Raw genomic sequence first — 21056 nt, forward strand, 5'->3', positions numbered from 1 at the left:
CACTAACAGTCCAAATACAGCAACAACTAGACACACTAACAGTCCAAATACAGCAACAACTAGACATCCTGACAGTCCAAATACAGCAACAACTAGACACACTAACAGTCCAAATACAGTAACAACTAGACACAGTAACAGTCCAAATACAGCAACAACTAGACACACTAACAGTCCAAATACAGTAACAACTAGACACACTAACAGTCCAAATACAGTAACAACTAGACACACTAACAGTCCAAATACAGCAACAACTAAACATCCTAACAGTCCAAATACAGTAACAACTAGACATCCTAACAGTCCAATTGCAGTAACAACTAGTTGAACAACTAGTTCAACTACTATTGAAATGAGGGTGAAATTGTAGGAGTATATGATGAAGACCTACCAGCCTCTCTCTCTACTTCCCTTTTCTCTTTGCAAATCTCATATGACACCCAACAGTGGTCTATTACTGGGGTAATCATATGACACCCAACAGTGGTCTATTACTGGGGTAATCATATGAAACCCAACAGTGGTCTATTACTGGGGTAATCATATGACACCCATCAGTGGTCTATTACTGGGGTAATCATATGAAACCCAACAGTGGTCTATTACTGGGGTAATCATATGAAACCCAACAGTGGTCTATTACTGGGGTAATCATATGAAACCCAACAGTGGTCTATTACTGGGGTAATCATATGAAACCCAACAGTGGTCTATTACTGGGGTAATCATATGAAACCCAACAGTGGTCTATTACTGGGGTAATCATATGACACCCAACAGTGGTCTATTACTGGGGTAATCATATGACACCCAACAGTGGTCTATTACTGGGGTAATCATATGACACCCAACAGTGGTCTATTACTGGGGTAATCATATGACACCCAACAGTGGTCTATTACTGGGGTAATCATATGACACCCAACAGTGGTCTATTACTGGGGTAATCATATGACACCCAACAGTGGTCTATTATAGGGGTAATTAAGCTGTCAATTAAGACAGAGATTCTCTCTTTTTATCCAGGTCACGTTCCAACAGGGTGAAGGGGTCACGGGGGTCAATGTGTAATGATGCTAAACACGTTTATGTGACAAATAACATTTGATTTGGATTTTTGAGATTAGGTTAAAGGTCAGAAGGTGCCTACCTGAGACAGCCCATTGGGCACAAACAGGTTGAGTCAATGTTGTTTCCACTTCATTTCAACATCGACAACAACAAAAATCTATGTGATGATGTTAAATCAAGGTGGAATACTGATTGGATTTGCAAAAAAAGTAATCAACATAAAGGAGTTTTCGACCAATCAACTTTTACCCTTAATCCATTGAAATGGTTCAATTGTTTGGTTGATTTCACATTGAATTACTGTAGTTGACAACTCAATCAAATGTAAATCAAAACTAGATGCTGTAATGATGTCTGAGGGGTCAGAGGGCACCTACCTGAGACAGGGAGATGGTCCAGTGGGAGGTGAGGGGTCAGAGGGCACCTACCTGAGACAGGGAGATGGTCCAGTGGAAGCTGAGGGGTCAGAGGGCACCTACCTGAGACAGGGAGATGGTCCAGTGGAAGCTGAGGGGTCAGAGGGCACCTACCTGAGACAGGGAGATGGTCCAGTGGAAGTTGAGGGGTCAGAGGGCACCTACCTGAGACAGGGAGATGGTCCAGTGGAAGCTGAGGGGTCAGAGGGCACCTACCTGAGACAGGGAGATGGTCCAGTGGGAGGTGAGGGGTCAGAGGGCACCTACCTGAGACAGGGAGATGGTCCAGTGGAAGCTGAGGGGTCAGAGGGCACCTACCTGAGACAGGGAGATGGTCCAGTGGAAGCTGAGGGGTCAGAGGGCACCTACCTGAGACAGGGAGATGGTCCAGTGGAAGCTGAGGGGTCAGAGGGCACCTACCTGAGACAGGGAGATGGTCCAGTGGGAGGTGAGGGGTCAGAGGCACCTACCTGAGACAGGGAGATGGTCCAGTGGAAGCTGAGGGGTCAGAGGGCACCTACCTGAGACAGGGAGATGGTCCAGTATAGAGGTGCAGTCCAGCAGCAGCCTCCGAGGCCCCTGGCAGAGGCCAGACAGAATGGGCAGATGGGGCATGGGCACACCATGCAGCCTGGGCAGAGACGGGAGGCGGAGGAGACGACGAGGGAAGCGAGGGAGGCTGGGGAGGGTCAGGGGCATCTTGTCCTGAGGAATTGCTGGTCTCCCGGCGCTCCCTGGGGTTAAAGGTCAAAGGGCTCAGGAAGTGACAAGCAGACCAGAGGTCACCAAGCCAGCGAAAGAGGAAGGGAGGAGAGGATGAAGAATGGAGGAGAGGATGGGGTGTCTGAAAAATGCAGGGGTAGAGAGAGAAAGACTGAGTGCTCTATAGCAGCCTGGTGTTGTTGGAGGACTGAGTTTCACCTTGGCTACTTTCACTCCTCTCACCAAACTGACATGCCTCCCTCCCTCCCTCTGTTTTCACACTTCCTCATACCTCCCTCCCTCCCTTTGTTTTCACACTTCCTCACACCTCTCTCCCTCCTTCCCTCTGTTTTCACACTTTCTCACACCTCCCTCCCTCCTTCCCTCTGTTTTCACACTTTCTCACACCTCCCTCCCTCCCTCCATCTTTTCACTCACTTAGCTGGTTAGCCTCTCTCTCGCTCTCTCTCAATGAAATTTCAATTTAAGGGGCTTTATTGGCATGGGAAACATACAGTATGTTAACATTGTCAAGGCAAGTTAAATAGATAATAAACAAAAGTGAAATAAACAATAAAAAATGTACATTCAACAGACTCACAAAAGTTCTAAAAGAAAAAAGATATTTCAAATGTCACATTATGTCTATATACAGTGTCGTAATGATGTGCAAATAGTTAAAGTACAAAAGGGAAAATAAATAAACATAAATATAGGTTGTATTTACAATGGTGTTTGTTCTTCACTGGTTGCCCTTTTCTTGTGGCAACACATCTTGCTGCTGTGATGGCACACTGTGGTATTTCACCCAATAGATACGGGAGTTTATCAAAATTGGATTTGCTTTCGAATTCTTGGGTCTGTGTAATCTGAGGGAAATATGTGTCTCTAATATGGTCATACATTTGGCAGGAGATTAGGAAGGGCAGCTCAGTTTCCACTCTCTCTCTCTCTCTCAAACGTCACCAACACTCAGTCCTCTCATCACCAGAGAGCAAAGTACAGATAATATCCACTTTTGTTTGAACAACCCTGTCTCCCTGGTAGTCCATACTGTAGCCCTATTCCCTGGTAGTCCATACTGTAGCCCTATTCCCTGGTAGCCCATACTGTAGCCCTATTCCCTGGTAGCCCATACTGTAGCCCTATTCCCTGGTAGTCCATACTGTAGCCCTATTCCCTGGTAGTCCATACTGTAGCCCTATTCCCTGGTAGTCCATACTGTAGCCCTATTCCCTGGTAGTCCATACTGTAGCCCTATTCCCTGGTAGCCCATACTGTAGCCCTATTCCCTGGTAGTCCATACTGTAGCCCTATTCCCTGGTAGTCCATACTGTAGCCCTATTCCCTGGTAGTCCATACTGTAGCCCTATTCCCTGGTAGCCCATACTGTAGCCCTATTCCCTGGTAGTCCATACTGTAGCCCTATTCCCTGGTAGCCCTATTCCCTGGTAGCCCTATTCCCTGGTAGTCCATACTGTAGCCCTATTCCCTGGTAGTCCATACTGTAGCCCTATTCCCTGGTAGTCCATACTGTAGCCCTATTCCCTGGTAGTCCATACTGTAGCCCTATTCCCTGGTAGTCCATACTGTAGCCCTATTCCCTGGTAGTCCATACTGTAGCCCTATTCCCTGGTAGCCCATACTGTAGCCCTATTCCCTGGTAGCCCATACTGTAGCCCTATTCCCTGGTAGTCCATACTGTAGCCCTATTCCCTGGTAGCCCATACTGTAGCCCTATTCCCTGGTAGTCCATACTGTAGCCCTATTCCCTGGTAGTCCATACTGTAGCCCTATTCCCTGGTAGCCCATACTGTAGCCCTATTCCCTGGTAGTCCATACTGTAGCCCTATTCCCTGGTAGTCCATAACTGTAGCCCTATTCCCTGGTAGTCCATACTGTAGCCCTATTCCCTGGTAGCCCTATTCCCTGGTAGCCCTATTCCCTGGTAGTCCATACTGTAGCCCTATTCCCTGGTAGTCCATACTGTAGCCCTATTCCCTGGTAGTCCATACTGTAGCCCTATTCCCTGGTAGTCCATACTGTAGCCCTATTCCCTGGTAGTCCATACTGTAGCCCTATTCCCTGGTAGTCCATACTGTAGCCCTATTCCCTGGTAGCCCATACTGTAGCCCTATTCCCTGGTAGTCCATACTGTAGCCCTATTCCCTGGTAGCCCACACTGTAGCCCTATTCCCTGGTAGTCCATACTGTAGCCCTATTCCCTGGTAGTCCATAACTGTAGCCCTATTCCCTGGTAGTCCATACTGTAGCCCTATTCCCTGGTAGCCCTATTCCCTGGTAGTCCATACTGTAGCCCTATTCCCTGGTAACCCTATTCCCTGGTAGTCCATACTGTAGCCCTATTCCCTGGTAGTCCAGACTGTAGCCCTATTCCCTGGTCGACATATTACTAGATTCCCAGATCTGCTGCTGTATAGCCAACTCAACATAGCATAACAACCAACGGCCATAGGAGTTAGCTATACAGCACAAACAGATATGGGACTGATATTGGACTCTCGCCATGAACGTGTGTCACAGGTGTGACGAATGCCCTTAATTACTGCGCATGCTTTTGCCTTAATTGAGTGTTCCTAATTGATTGATTGATGGAGCAATGTGATTGGCTCCCAATGTGATTGGCTCAGTTTATAACGCTTGTTTCCATTGTTTGAGGTGCAGCTGCCCAGGGTTGCTGCTTGGCCAAGAGATGAAGATAAAGATGGTGATGGTGATGAAGATGATGGTGATGAAGATGATGGTGATGAAGATGATGGTGACGAAGATGATGATGAAGAAAGTGGTGGTGGTGGTGGTGATGATGATGATGACGATGATGAAATATAAATGTTTTCCCTGCACTGAAAGAAGCTGTGTATCGAAAAGGTAGAAGTGTCCTTTGGAGCTCCTCTGCTCTTGGTGTAAACCCATAGTGGTGTGGTTGGATGTCTGCTACTGGTACTGAGTTTAGTCTGGGCCAGGGTGTAACATGTGTAGCTACAGGGACAATAGTATGACAAGAGCTGACTAAAATCAATAAGTAGTGCACTCTGTTTTACTGTGTCCCTAAGTGTACCCTATTCCCTACAGAGTGCACTACTTTAGACCCTCCCAATATATAGGGTACCATTTGGGACACATACCTCAATGTGAACACTTTGTCATGTCACACAACATAATAACAAGCTCTATTCAAATCAATGCAGGGCTAGAGGATAGTCCTTGCTAGTCTCTTTGGCAGGGTTAGTAGCCTCCTGTGGATAGAACTTGCTAGTCTCTTTGTCAGGGCTAGTAGCCTACAGAGGATAGGCTTTGCTAGTCTCTTTGGCAGGGTTAGTAGCCTCCTGTGGATAGAACTTGCTAGCCTCTTTGTCAGGGCTAGTAGCCTACAGAGGATAGGCCTTGCTAGTCTCTTTGGCAGGGCTAGTAGCCTACTGTGGATAGGATTTTGACTGGCTGCCTGCCTGTCTGTCTCGTCCCGACTCTCAACACGTTCATTAGTATTGAAACAATGTTGCAGATGTCGGAGAGACAGACAAAGATTTATACAAATCTCCGCTGTTGAAAACTAAATGCTAATCTAAAAGAAAGGTGAGATAATGTCTAGATGCTTTTTATAGTGGAGATCAAGTTTATAAATTGCCTGGCTGGGCTGATGCGACAGTGGATTGCACAGTGAGATGGAACAGAGTAAATAGGTAATTCAACATCTAAGTCTAAGCCGGTGGTGACTTGTGGAATAGACACTAGTTGGAACTCATTTTGAAGTGTCCGATCCCAGACATTCTGAGGAAGAAGATAATAGCAATGTGAATGAAACTACAGAGGAAAATATTAATCCATTAAAGTTTCTCTATAGAATACTGTTTATAAACAACAGGTTCCTTACCAATTTGTCTTTATCATCTGCTAGATAAACCTCTTTCCTTTTGCCATTGAAAACCCAGCTGAGCCAGCCTATACCGAAACGAATGCCAACTCATGCCTCCCACAAACCAAATGCCCACCAAGTATTTAAGATGATCACGTGGCAAACGGTAACACTTGGTAGTTCCAAATGTTGATATGCATGTTCATTAATATAAGATGACAATGCAACACCACACATGTCAAAACAAATCAAACTGCGCCCGAATACAACAAGTGTAGACTTAACCGTGAAATGCTTACTTTACAAGCCCTTAACCAACAGTGCAGTTAAAGAAGAAGAAAATATTTACCAAGTGTCACGCCCTGGCCTTAGTTATCCTTGTTTCCTGTAATATTTTGGTTAGGTCAGGGTGTGACAGGGGGGATGTTTGTGTATAGTTGTCTCGTCTGGGGTGGTTGTATGGTATAGGGGGTTTTGGTAGAGTGTATGGGTTTGTGTTGAGTGCAGGTGTCTAGGTAAGTCTATGGTTGCCTGAATGGTTCTCAATCTGAGACAGCTGTCATTCATTGTCTCTGATTGGGAGCCATATTTAAGGCAGCCATAGGCAGTAGGCTTTTGTGGGTAATTGTCTATGTTTAACGTTTGTAGCTTCACGGTCGTTTGTTGTTTTGTAAAAGTGTTCGTTTTTCGTGTTTCATCTTCAAAAATAAAAGAAGATGTATTTCTCTCACGCTGCGCCTTGGTCCACTCTTCCTCAAAGTTACGACGATCGTGACACCAAGTAGACTAAAATAAAAAAGTACCACAATAAGAATAACAATAACGAGGCGATATCCAGGGGGCACCGGTACCGTGGAACCTAAGTTTAATTCTAGGCTAAAGTTGTATGAGGCCTAGGCCTATGCATGAACCAAATAGGTAAGTATAAGCATTAGGATAGATGCAGTGTCCTCTGGGTAAATATCCATTGTCGTGGTGCTATGCCAAATTTAAATAACTTAGGCCTAATTTCACCGCAAATGTTTTGATAACTCAGAACATCACATATAAAACAGTAGGCTTAAAGTACTGGACGCATGGTTAATAGATCCTTACATTTTCTTTCTAAAGCCCATCACACGTTCCCTATCTTTCCATAATCCACATCAAATTGAATTAAAATGTATGAAGTGTAACCTGAAACTGCCTGTCCTATGCAGATGATTTGTCCAGTAATGGAATCATGACACAGAAAAACACAATAAAATACTGATTCAACCTACTACTAAAGTCCCTCTGTCCGCCTGATCTCTTTTTTGTTTTTTGGAAGAAGCTGCCAAACGACCTATGGGAACTTCCCCTTTACGCTATGTGATTGAGATGCTTAATATATTTTTGACAATTTTTTGGGGGCCTTTCTCTGACACCACCTAGTATATAAGTCCTGGATGGCAGGACACTTGGCCCCAGTGATGTACTGGGCTGTACGCACTACCCTCTAGCACCTTAGGGTCGGACGCTGAGCAGTTGCCATACCAGGTGGTGATGCAACTGGTCAGGATGCTCTCGATGGTGCAGCTGTAGAACTTTTTGAGGATCTGGGGATCCATGCCACATCTTTTCAGTTTCCTTAGGGGGAAAAGGCGTTGTTGTGCCCTCTTCACGACTTTCTTGGTGTGTTGGGACCATGATAGTTTGTTGGTGATGTGTATTTGTATTTATTACGGATCCCTATTAGCTGCTGCCAATACAGCAGCTACTCTTCCTGGCGTCCAGCTAAATGAATGCAGTTTATACAATTTAAAAAACATTACAATACATTCACAGATTTCACATTACAGGCCCCTACTCCACCACTACCACATATCTACAGTACTAAATCCATGTGTATGTGTGTGTATAGTGCGTATGTGGACACCAAGGAACTACCAGCATGTCAGGACCCGGTGCGAGAAACAGTCACTAAATCGGCAGAACCCAGAAGATGAGGCAGACACAGCAGTACTAGAGATGGTGGTTTAATAAAAAATAGATATCTTCCAAAATACAAAGAAAATCCACAAAGTGGTAAAAACAGCAAGGGAAAAACAAACCTCAAAAGACTAATACAAAATACAAAAGAACAAAACCAGAGAACCTCTGGAAAATCCAACAAGAGAAAAATATATGTTCACAACAAGGCTTGGGCTGGGGCTGGGTGCTAACATACAAACACTGAGCAAGGAACTGAGGAACACACAGGGATTAAATACTAACAAGTGAACGACATACAGGTGCAAACAATAATTAGAGCAAGGGAAAAACAAAAAGGTACAAAAAAGGTGCAATGGGGACATCTAGTGACAAAAAACCAGAACAGTCCTGGCCAAAACCTGACAGAATCCCCCTCCTAGGAACGGCTCCTGACGTTCCTACCAGCCTTCTCAGGGTGGAGGGCCCTGAACTGACGAATGAGGTCAGGGTCCAGTATGTCCTTGGCAGGAACCCAGGAGCGCTCCTCGGGACCGTAGCCTTCCCAGTCCACCAGATACTGCCAGGACCGCTGCACCCGGCGGGAGTCCAGTATCCGGTGGACGGTATAAGCCGACTGGCCTCCGATGACACGGGGCGGAGGGGGAGGTCTGCCTGCCGGAATAAGGGGAGAAAAAACAACAGGTTTTAATAAAGAAATGTGAAATGTGGGATTGATTTTAAGGGATCTGGGTAAGTGCAGGCGAAAAGTAACGGGATTGACTCTCCTGGCAATCTTAAAGGGTCCGATGAATCTCTGGGACAGCTTGCGAGACTCCACCCGTAGCGGTAAGTTTTTTGTTGAGAGCCATACTCTCTGGCCGGGGTACAGGGTAGGACCGGGACGGCGACGTCTGTTGGCTTGTCGTTGGTACTGCTGTGAGGAACGCAGAAGATTAAGACGGGCCTTCTTCCACGTAAGCCGACAGCGTCTGATGAACCTCGAGGCTGAAGGCACTCTGACTTCTGCCTCCTGGTCCGGGAACAATAGAGGAGCATAGCCAAACTGACACTCGTGCGGGGATATACCAGTGGAGGAGGAGCACAAGGTGTTGTGCGCGTACTCAGCCCAAACAATGAAGGATGACCATGTGGATGGGTTGTTGGAAACCATACATCTGAGGGTGGTTTCCAGCTCCTGATTCATCCTCTCAGTTTGGCCGTTGGACTCCGGATGGTACCCTGAAGATAAACTGGCCGTGGCCCCTATGAGTTGGCAGAAGGCCTTCCAAAACCTTGAGGCGAACTGGGGACCTCTGTCGGAAACCATATCTTGCGGGATGCCAAAGACTCGGAACACATGGTTAATCACCAACTCAGCTGTTTCCTTGGCAGAAGGTAATTTGGTCAAGGGAACAAACCTGGCCGCCTTAGAAAACCTGTCGATGATGACTAGGATCGTAGTATTACCATGGGACGGAGGAAGGCCAGTAATAAAGTCCAGCGAGATATGGGACCAGGGTCGGTGGGGAATAGATAAAGGGTGAAGGAGTCCTTGAGGGCGGAGGTGAGAAGATTTGCCCTGGCAGCACACGGAACAGGCCTTGACGAAAGTGGCAACGTCTTCTTTTATGGTGGGCCACCAGAACTTACGCTGGATGAACTCCAAGGTGCGACCTACGCCCGGGTGACAGGTGAGGCGAGAGGAGTGCCCCCACAGAAGGACTTGGGACCTTGCTGCCTTGGGAACAAACAACCGATTAGCAGGACCTCCTCCAGGGCCCGGTTCGATGGCTTGAGCTTGTTTCACGGTATCCTCCACTTGCCACGAGATCGGAGCCACGATCTTAGCGGCAGGAAGAACAGTCATGTCAGTATCTTCTCGAATGGCAGGAGAGTAGACTCGTGACAAGGCATCCGGTTTGAGATTCTTCGACCCGGGTCTATAGGTGAGAATAAACTGGAATCGGCTGAAGAAAAGAGACCATCGAGCTTGTCTGGAGTTCAACCGCTTCGCCTGCTGGATATACTCCAGATTTTTGTGGTCCGTAAGCACTTGAAACGGTTGAGAAGCCCCCTCGAGCCAGTGTCTCCATTCCTTCAATGCCATCTTAACCGCTAGGAGTTCACGATCCCCCACATCGTAATTCCTCTCGGCCGGGGTAAGCCGGTGAGAGAAGAAGGCGCAAGGATGAAGCCTCTTGTCTTCACCCCTCTGAGACAGGACAGCTCCAACACCAACCTCTGATGCGTCTACCTCCACCACAAAAGGTTAATCCGCCGTCGGTAGTGTCAGGATGGGAGCAGAGAGGATGCGCTGCTTGAGTCCTTGGAAGGCCGTCTCAGCTTCTCTTCCCCACAGAAACCTTGTGTTGCCACCCTTGGTTAAAGCTGAGAGAGGGGCTGCCACCGAGCTGAAGTTCTTGATGAACTTGCGGTAGAAGTTAGTGAAGCCCAGGAAACGCTGAACTTCATTAACGGACTTGGGGGTGGGCCAATCTGCTACCGCCCCTACCTTCTTGGGGTCCATCTGGACTCGACCGGGTTCCACTACAAATCCCAGGAACTGTACTCGAGAGGAATGGAATTCACACTTTTCCGGCTTAACGTACAAATGGCTGTCTAGGAGGCGTTTGAGCACTTGTCTGACATGCTTAGTGTGTTCTTGAAGGGAGCTCGAAAAGATGAGGATGTCATCCAAGTAAACAAACACGAAAATGTTAAGCATATCCCTAAGCACATCGTTTATGAGCGCTTGGAACACAGCCGGGGCGTTGGTCAGGCCGAAGGGCATCACCAAGTATTCGTAGTGACCAGTAGGCATGTTGAAAGCGGTCTTCCACTCGTCACCGGGTTTGATCCGCACAAGATGGTATGCGTTCCGCAGGTCAAGCTTAGTGAAGACCACTGCTTCCTGGAGCAGCTCAAAGGCTGTGGCCATAAGGGGTAGCGGGTAGCGGTTACGGACGGTTATGGCATTAAGTCCCCGGTAGTCGATGCAAGGACGTAATCCCCCGTCTTTTTTGGCCACAAAGAAAAACCCTGCTCCCGCCGGCGAGGTGGATGGACGCATGAGGCCTGCTGCCAGAGCGTCCTTGATGTAGGTATCCATAGCAGCTCGTTCGGGAGGAGATAGGGAAAAGATCCGACCCCTGGGGGGGCAGGTGCCCGGAAACAGGTCGATGGGGCAATCGTAAGGTCTATGGGGTGGTAGTTTGGTGGCCCTCTGTTTGCTAAATACCGGTTTGAGGTCATGGTAACACTCGGGAACTCGGGACAGGTCGATGGATTCTAGAGACTCGGGAGGGGAACTCGGGGGAACTTGGGAAGATACAAGTGGCTTGGCACGTAGGACCCCACTGCTTGATAGTGCCCACAGACCAGTCGATGTGAGGGTTATGGCTGTGAAGCCAGGGGTATCCAAGGACGAGAGGGAACTCGGAACACGAGGTCAGATGAAAGTTCATCACTTCCTGGTGTTGGGAAACTGAAAGACGCAAGGGGGTAGTGACACGAGTGACAAGTCCAGATCCCAAAGGGCTTCCATCCAACGTAGTAACCCTTATGGGGTCACTTAGAGGTTCAGAGGGAACGCCATTCTCCTTCGCCCAGACACGATCCATGAAGTTACCTGCGGCTCCAGAGTCTACCAAGGCTTGAAGGGGAAGCTCGTGGTTGTCCCAGGAAAGGGTAACTGGAATGAGCAGGCGGGAGTTGGATGGATGAGAGGAGGTTATGTTTCCCGTTACCGTCCTCCCAGGCCTGCACGGGAGAGTGCGTTTTCCCTGGAGCCCGGGACACGTGGAGAGGAAATGGCCCGGTTTGCCGCAATATAGACAGCATCGCTCCCTCATCCGGCGGTCTCTCTCAGCCTGGGAGATGCGTCCAACCTGCATGGGTTCCGGTGGAGTCAGCGGGGATAAAGGTGGAGACTCGGAGCTGGGACCGATAGGAGCTAGGGTGAGAGATCTACGGTTGAGCTCTCTCTCTCTCAGACGCTGGTCTATGCGTGAAGCCAACTTGATCAGGGACTCGAGGTTGTCCGGTGGTTCCCGAGTGACCAGTTCATCTTGGATGGTGTCGGAAAGACCCTTCAAAAAGCACACTGTGAGCGCCTCGTCATTCCAGCCACTCGCTGCTGCCACCGTGCGGAACTGGATGGCATAGTCCGTCACGCTGCGCCGACCTTGGCGGAGAGTCAGGAGCTGTTTGGCTGAGTCAGGACCGCTGGTAGGACCTTGAAACACTCGCTTGAATTCTTCAGCAAAGGTAGAGTAGCTGGCACAGCAGGGACTTTGGGCATCCCACACAGCAGTAGCCCAGGCTAGGGCTTTTTCCGACAGCAGGGTGATGATATATGCTATCTTGGACCGGTCGGTGGGAAATGACGAGGGTTGCAGCTCGAAGGAGAGAGACCATTGGGTGAAAAACCCCTTACAACCACTCGGATCACCTGAGAACCGTTGGGGAGGCGGCAGACGAGGTTCAGCCAGGGGGTTAACTGCCACGGGCACTTGAATCTGATGAACTGGAGCAGAAGCGGTTGCAGGAGAAAGTTGATCAGAAATCTGCTTTATGGAAGTCATCATCTCCGACAGAAGTTGAGAATGTCCAGCCATTAAGGCCTCTTGCTGAACCAGAGCAGCTTCGTGACGTTGGACAGTCCCCTCGTGGTGGGACAGCATGGGAAAAAAGTCCTGGGTACTGGCTGCCTCTGGGTTCATTTTAATGGCTCAGTGTTTCTGTCAGGACCCGGTGCGAGAAACAGTCACTAAATCGGCAGAACCCAGAAGATGAGGCAGACACAGCAGTACTAGAGATGGTGGTTTAATAAAAAATAGATATCTTCCAAAATACAAAGAAAATCCACAAAGTGGTAAAAACAGCAAGGGAAAAACAAACCTCAAAAGACTAATACAAAATACAAAAGAACAAAACCAGAGAACCTCTGGAAAATCCAACAAGAGAAAAATATATGTTCACAACAAGGCTTGGGCTGGGGCTGGGTGCTAACATACAAACACTGAGCAAGGAACTGAGGAACACACAGGGATTAAATACTAACAAGGGAACGACATACAGGTGCAAACAATAATTAGAGCAAGGGAAAAACAAAAGGTACAAAAAAGGTGCAATGGGGACATCTAGTGACAAAAAACCAGAACAGTCCTGGCCAAAACCTGACACAGCACACAGAAAATACCCAAGATTTGCCTTCGAAAAACTTATTTTTCAGTTGCGCGTTCTACCCTTCGGCCTTTCGCTCGATCCTCGCACTTTAACAAAGGGTATAAGCGCAGCGCTAGCCCCCCATCGCCGAAGAGGAGTCATGGTCCTGAACTACTTAGACGATTGGCTAATATGTGCAGGGACACAAAGCCAAGCTTTGGCACACACATCCATGGTCTCACATCACCTCTCTGAGTTGGGACTAACAATGAACTTGGAAAATAGTTTTCTGGTCCCCATTCAGTGTGTACACTTCCTGGGCTTGACACTGGACACTCAAATCATGCGAGCAACACTCTCTCCAGAAAGAGTGGTATAATTGACAAATTGTCTTTCAACATTTAAAACTGAGAAAACAGGTGACTGTGCTAGAGAGACAGAGGCTCCTCGGCCTCCTAGCTGCTAAGGTCCATGTTGTACAGCCAATCCAGCAATGCTACAACAGACACAATCTATGTCCCAGAAGGGACAAACACAAAAAGCTGACAATTTCAATGAGTTGCTGGTTGAGCAATACAATGAAGGTGTCTAGCACTTCAAACTCCCAGTGGAGTTCTCTTAGATGCAGTTCAGATGACTTTGACCACAGATGCCCCCCTACAGGGATGGGGAACAGTATTGAACCAGTCAGGGGTCAATGGTGTATGGTCAGCACCATTGACAGTAGCTCACATCAACGTACTGGAGCTTAAGGCGGTTCACATTGCACTCTGGCACTTCCTCACAGTACTTAGTACATGTACATATTACCTCAATTACCTCGACTAACCGGTGCCCCCGCACATTGACTCTGTACCAGTACCCCCTGTATATAGCCTCACTATTGTTATTTTACTGGTGCTGTTTAATTATTTGTTACTTTTATTTTCAATTTTTTACTAATCTATTTTTCACTTTACACTTATTTTTCTTAAAACTGCATTTTTGTTTAAGGGCTTGTAAGTACGCATTTCATTGTAAGGTCTACCTACACCTGTTGTATTCGGCGCATGTGACAAATACAATTTGATTTGATTTGATATGGACCATGGTTGCACAAATCAAGGGAATTACTGCTTTGGGCAAACAGACACCTTAAATACACCTACCTGTGTGGAGAACCAGGCAGCAGACCTTCCCTCCAGAGGAGGCCCTGTTCGTTAAGACTGGAGGATACAATACATCCCGCAGTAGTGGAGATGATCTGGGCACTTATTATGTGACTTGTTAGTCTTCATTCCTGAACTTCAAAGGGGTTGAATAATTATTGACTCAAGACATTTCAGCTTTTAATGTTTTATTAATTTGTAAAAAATATAACATAATTCCACTTTGATATGATGGGGTATTGTGTGTAGGCCAGTGACAAAAAAAGTCTAAATTTAATCAATTTTAAATTCAGGCTGTAACACAACAAAATGTGTGTAAAAAGTCAAGGGGTGTGAATACTTTCTGAAGGCCATGTATTTTGTGAGGACCACAATGGAAAATAGGTTTTTCAACTTTTGTGTGTCATGTTCGATAATTGTAATGGCATTGTACTCTATTCAAATGTGTGGTTCTATTGTGTTTTAAAAGTGGTCAAATAAACGAAATAAACACACACAAAATAATTCACGTTTCAGTGCAGGAAACATCGCGAATCTGCTGTCATGCGTCGTTGTTGCCATAGAAACTGCTTCCAGTTTTAAAAACAGATTTTACTCTTTAAAATCTATTGTTAAAAAATACTACGTTTATGTGAAGATGAACTAGCTGTAGATAATATACTTTTTATTGATATACAAACAGCTGTGTTTGATTATTAAATGTATAAAAACATAACTGAGTTCTGTTAAATCTGACTTTATAACGAATCTGCTTCCGCGAATAAGAAATTGACAGACAAAGCTGTGCAAAACAGCGGCGCTAGCAAAGAAGGCTAGATAGCTAACCCATCAAATACATGTCTCACTCGTCCAGAATAGCTTGTCTAATATTTATTCAGATCCATAACGATGCGCGGCTATACAATTGTAAACGAGGTTGTTTAAGATTGAGTAAATGTCTGCTAGCCAGTTAAGGCGGGGCGTACTGTACAAATCTAACTTTAGTGGAATTCCAGCTTCACAGCCATCATCGACGACGTAAATAACAAACAAACAACAATATTTAACATAGCTAAATATCAGCAGCATGGACACGAATGTGCAGAAGAGACGTGAGAACAAGAAATCACTGCGTGTAAAAGTGATCAGCCTTGGCAATGCCGAGGTGGGCAAGGTGAGTCAACTAACGTTTAGGTTAGCTATTCTGCTAGCCAGCGCTGTACCCAAACTAGCTGTTGGCAAACTAGTATCAGGTATCTACAGTATGAATGACCCAGGGAGTAATGTTAAATGGCTGCAGCCAAAGCCCGTAACGTTATAATGTAGCCTAGACGATCTCTGCTATACCCCAAAAGCCGGCAGATGGTGACATTGAGTCGTTCCAATACCACCATCTGCCGAGAAGGGTGCACTTTTATATAGATATTTTTTTGTGTTATTTTTATTAACAAATATCAACAAACAAAAGAGGAATAGTCACATGCAAACAAGCATACATACAAACTATTTACATTGCCAGGAATCCTAAACAAACAAATCATATTCATTAATAATACAACAAGTTTTAATTGCCTTTTTGTTTTTCATTTTAGTTAAAGTAGTGCTATATTGTTTAAATTAATTTATAAAGTGAAAAAAGTTAGGTTTTGAATTAGACCATTTGCATTTGTGAATATGAAATGTACCTAGTATTATTAGCAGTTTAATTAAATATACTACATCTTTATCTATGTCAGAATTTCTGAAATAAATCATTATATCAAAACCATTAAATAGTACAAGCGGTCCTATTTTTTTGTAAGAAATTCTGTATGTCAATCCCAAAAATTCTACTATAAATACAGGCAAAAAACAAATGCAAAATGGTCTCCTCCATTCCACAGAAATCACAAATATAGTCAATATTCAGCTTGAATCTTTCCAAAACATGTTTCACAGGATAAATTCTATGTAACATTTTAAATGAAACTTCCTGTAACTTGTTAGTGATACAATATTTGTTAGCAATTTTCCATGCTTTCCCCCATTTGTATATCACCATAGATATTTTACCAAAATTATTTTGCTGAGGGAATTGTAGTATCACAAACAATATTCCTAATCTGTTTATTACTACATTTATCTTTGATGTTAATATTGCCAATGAATATATTTTCATGTAAATCTATGTTACTTACATCAACCACAGAGGAATTTAAAAGAGATACAACCTCCCTTGGAATCGCATCAAAAACAATTGCATATTCATTCGGGGTTATTGGACTTTTAAACTTATCAAGAAATTCCCCAACTTAGAGTAGATATCCATCCTTATTCAGTAACTGACCAACCAAAATAATTTTATTCTCAAACCAGTTACGAAAAAAAATTACTTATTTTTTAATCGTATATCTTTGTTGTTCCATATAAAGTATCTGTGAGGTGAGAAATTGTGTTTATACGCTAACATCCAAGCAAAAATTGCCTGCTTATGGAATATGGGCAACTTTACTGGGATTTTATCAACATCAAAATTACATTGAAGCAAGAATTCTAAACCACCAACAGAGTCAAATAAATACCTAGGGAAGACATTCCAAATACTGTTCTGGTTCTTAATATACTTCAGAATCCAATTTATCTTAAGTATTATTTAGAGTATTTAAATCTAAAACCTCAAGACCTTGTTCTTGGGTATTAGTGAGAATATCTTTCTGTAGATAGTGAGGCTTGTTCCTCCAAATAAAATGTTTTGTACAATTGGGGGGGGAGTTCCCTTACAATTTTAGGGGATAACTCAAGTGATAACGAGACATAAACTGATCTACATAACCCTTCAGCTTTGTACAATAAAACCTGACCGTATAACAAAGTATCTCTCAGCAACCAGAGGTTAAATTTCTTCTTTGTTTTCTCAATAATGGGGTTAAAGTTTAATTCACTCCTTTTTTTTCCCATCCTTGCATATAACAATCCCAAGATAAGTAACCTTATGTTTAATTGTGATACCGTATACTTCCTGTAAAACACAATCCTTCAGTGGAAATAAGACTGACTTATTGATGTTAATTGTCAAACACGAAACTACGGAAAAGTCTTCAATACAGGAAACTGCTTTAGAAACCTCAATCCTGTCTCTTAAAAATATGGTGGTATTATCAGCCAGTTGACATAGTTTAAATTCATTGCCAAGTGCTGAAACACCTTAAATTCCCTTTCTTGATATGAAGAGCCACAATTTGAGTAACAAATAAAAATGGACTAATTGGGCAGCCCTGCCTAATGCCACGGCCAATATCAAATCTTTGGGATGTCCCGTGAGCTAATTTTACAGAGCTAGTACAACCACTATATCAAGTTCGGACTGCTTTAAAAAAAAGTTACCAAATCCCCCAAAAACGTATTGCTTTTTTGTTCTTCATCAATTATATGATGCGAGCCTTGTTTCAACCTCTTAGCAAATACAAGGGCAAATAATTTCCCATCATTATTCAACAGGCTAATGGGTCTCCAGTTGTCTATATAAAGAGTATCCTTATTAGGTTTGGGAATCAAAGTAATTACACCTTGCTTTAAGGAAGCCGGTAACTGCCCTTTTTCTATTGATTCTTGGAACATAGAGAATGAAAGGAATCAATTTATCATTGAATGCTTTATAAAACTCGCTTATTAAACCATAATTTCCAGGGGACCTATTGTCCTTAAGGCTTTTAATACAGTCTTTTATCTCAATTTCAGATAACTCATCATCACAAAAATCCCTGAAATCATTATCTATCTTCTTAGCAATGTTTGCTATATTGTCTAAGAAAAAATCCATATTGGAAGTTGACTGGGCTGATGTATACAGATTCTGATAAAACTGGGCATCATGCTGAGAGATTTCTTTTGGATTTTCATTGGGAGTATTATTAATCATTAATTTACATATCGAAGTCTTTTCGCCTGCCCTTTTTTCTAAATTAAAGAAATATTTTGTATTTTTCTCTCCCTCTTCCATCCATTTTCGTCTTGATCTTACAAACGCTCCCCGGGCCTTTTCCTCGTAGATACAGTCTAACTGAATTTGCAATGATGATAGCTCCAGTAATTCCTGATTAGTTAGTTCAGTTTTTATAGTATAATCAATTATTCCCTTTATGATGTCATATTCTTTCTCTCTCTTGGCACAAGCAATTTCTTTCCCCATTGAAATAGCCAAAAGCCTTATATCAAATTTCATTAGCTCCCAGTAACTTCCAAACGTATTCATAACACAGGCACAATTCCAGTATTTATCAATAATTCCTGCTACTTCCTTCTTAAATACTTCATTTTCTAGTAAAGTCTTGTTCATTTTCCAGTAACCTTTACTAACTTTTTTTGTTGACAAACCATGCATATGTATCTTTATTGAGATCCCGTTGTGGTCTGTTAAAATCGATGGTTCAATCGAGACTGTATCAACCTTGTCAGCCATATCTTCAGATATCAGCCAGAAATCAATACGGGATTGTATAGATAAGTCTTTGGTACTCCATGTAAACATAATCTTATCTGGCTTCTTATGTCAACAAATATCTAGAACACCTAACCTTAGACATATATTCCTTATCTCACAAACATAATTGCTATCCTTAGAAGGCCATCTATCTAGATTATCATGTAATACTGTATTCAAATCTCCACCCCATATTACTTTGGCCAATGGAAATGTAGACATAATTTTACTTATTTGCCTCTCAATGTCTCTAAATAAAATACAGTTTCTTGACTTGTTATTGGAAGCTTAAGTATTTACAACAATGAAATTGATCGTGGTTGACATCTACCAATAGTATAATCCATCTCCCTGTATTATCTGCTTCATGACTCAATATATGACCCTTAAAGTTGCCTTTTAAAATAGCGACACCTGCTGACCGATTCGTACCAAATATCATTCCCCCATTGACACTTCCAAAACGCAGTATCTGTGGAACAGGCACGAGTTTCTTGAATGAAATAAAAGTCGTCACTCTTACCCTTACGATACAAAAATAAAGATTTCCTTTTCAAAACATTACATTACATGTCATTAATAGAGAAAAACAGAAATGGACATTTACTATCACAGTGACTATATGAAGAATATTAAACTTGTATACGTTCACATGAACCGGGTTCTTACTAGTTGCAAATAAAAACAGTGCTTTGTATCTCCGGCGGAGATACGATCTTCGGCAAAATCATTCGCAAGGAGATTCCTGCAAAAATATTATTTGAAGATGAAGTGGTTGACCTAAATTATATATTTTTATACAATTGCAAATGACATTGTACCATAGATCGGTAAAACAAATTGCCATCAAGCTAACATTAAGTGTCAGTGGGAATTTCCCTGACATATAAAAAATATATATATATAAAAAAAGTTTGGCTCACACAAACAATGCTCTTTCCTCAAGAAATATAAAGTTTTATCAGATGCAAATTAAACTCAGTCCTGCACAACTCACTTGATAAATCCAGCAGTCAACAAGCTAGGCGTCAGCGTGAATTTCCCTTCCATTAACAAAAGCCTTAGCTCCCGCAAAGTATGCCCTTTTCCCTTCCATCCTTGCTCTCTCAATCATCGGCCACAGACGATTCCGAGCTTCTTTGTCAAATGCTGTCAGATCCTCCTTGAACCTCAGGTTGTTCTTCTTTAATTCTTTAAATAGTCATTTTTCTTTGCACTTTTCCATGTCATATCCCTCGCTGTCCTGGAGATTAATCTCATGATCACTGGTCGTGGTGGCTGGTTCTCCCCATCTCTCAGCCTACCCAGGCAGTGCACTACATCCAGAGAACTATTGCCCTGCAAATGTCCTTCACTCTTGCTTTGATGTTCTCGTCAGATTTTTCTGCTATTACATAAATTCGTAGATTCCATCTCTGACCATACCAGTCATTCTCGTTTACCTTTGACTCCATTTCAGTGAGTTTCTTCTCCTGCTTTGCAACCTGAATTTTCATTGTTGCGTTCTGCTGCTTCAGAGTTTTTACTTCGTCAGCATTGAAATCAATCGCTTTCTTCAGGTTAACGATACTTGATAGTGTTCTTTTACACCAAATTCATGTCATCTGCGCTCTCTTTGATTTTAGCCGTGAGGATGCGGAGGATGTTGTCCTGTAGCTGGCTCATTGATGGTTCACTTCTCAGCTTCTTTGGAAGTTGCTCCTTGGTTGGGGTATTCGGGTATGAATCACATTCACCCCCCCTGTTTTACACTGCAAGCATATGAGTGAGTTTCAACAATGCCTCTTTTCTCCTTGGAAGTTTCAACATCAATTATCTCAGCAACAGTTTGGTCATGTCCTGATTCCATGCTACTATCTATGAAGACGTTAGCAGGCTAACTTAACTACACACGCTGAAACTTTTCGATAGCTAGCTTGTTCGTTGGAAATCGTCAAAAATATATTTCAATGGTTTGATTAATTACAAAATTATTCAAAATAGCTACATTGTATGGTTAGATATCATTTTTTTGTGAAAAAAAACAACAAATTGCAACTGCAGTTTAAAACTATAAACTTTGTGAGAAAACCCTAAAATTGTTCCTCAGCTAGAAATATTACACCCTCTCATGCCGCCATTTTGAGCGACTCCGAGAAGGGTGCAATTGGGGGCATTCCTGCATTTATAATTCTATAGAAACACACGACAAGGTGTGGTTTAACGTGACCACTCCCCCGAGTAGGGTACAGACATAGGGTATTCTCATTGCTCCCATGTAATTAACCTAACTTTCCCATTGCTCCCATGTAATTAACCTAACTTTC

The 21056-nt window shown here is 43.6% G+C and overlaps 2 protein-coding genes across 2 annotated transcripts in view; one reads left to right on the forward strand and one right to left on the reverse strand.

The window, feature by feature from the left end:
• LOC139553964 (protein EFR3 homolog B-like) overlaps positions 1–2288 on the reverse strand; it is a 64860-nt gene extending 62572 nt beyond the window's left edge. The window contains exon 1 of the mRNA XM_071366790.1: positions 2012–2288. Within this exon, the coding sequence (XP_071222891.1) occupies positions 2012–2189 (178 nt within the window). The 5' untranslated portion in view covers positions 2190–2288. The remainder of the gene's footprint in view (positions 1–2011) is intronic.
• A 12780-nt stretch (positions 2289–15068) lies between these two features.
• The window catches only part of LOC139553965 (dnaJ homolog subfamily C member 27), a 32691-nt gene continuing 26703 nt past the window's right edge, over positions 15069–21056 (forward strand). Inside the window, exon 1 of the mRNA XM_071366791.1 lies at positions 15069–15465. Coding sequence (XP_071222892.1) covers positions 15379–15465 — 87 coding nt within the window. The 5' untranslated portion in view covers positions 15069–15378. The remainder of the gene's footprint in view (positions 15466–21056) is intronic.

The sequence above is a fragment of the Salvelinus alpinus genome, chromosome 25 (assembly GCF_045679555.1).
Source record: "Salvelinus alpinus chromosome 25, SLU_Salpinus.1, whole genome shotgun sequence".
Classification (NCBI taxonomy): Eukaryota; Metazoa; Chordata; class Actinopteri; order Salmoniformes; family Salmonidae; genus Salvelinus; species Salvelinus alpinus.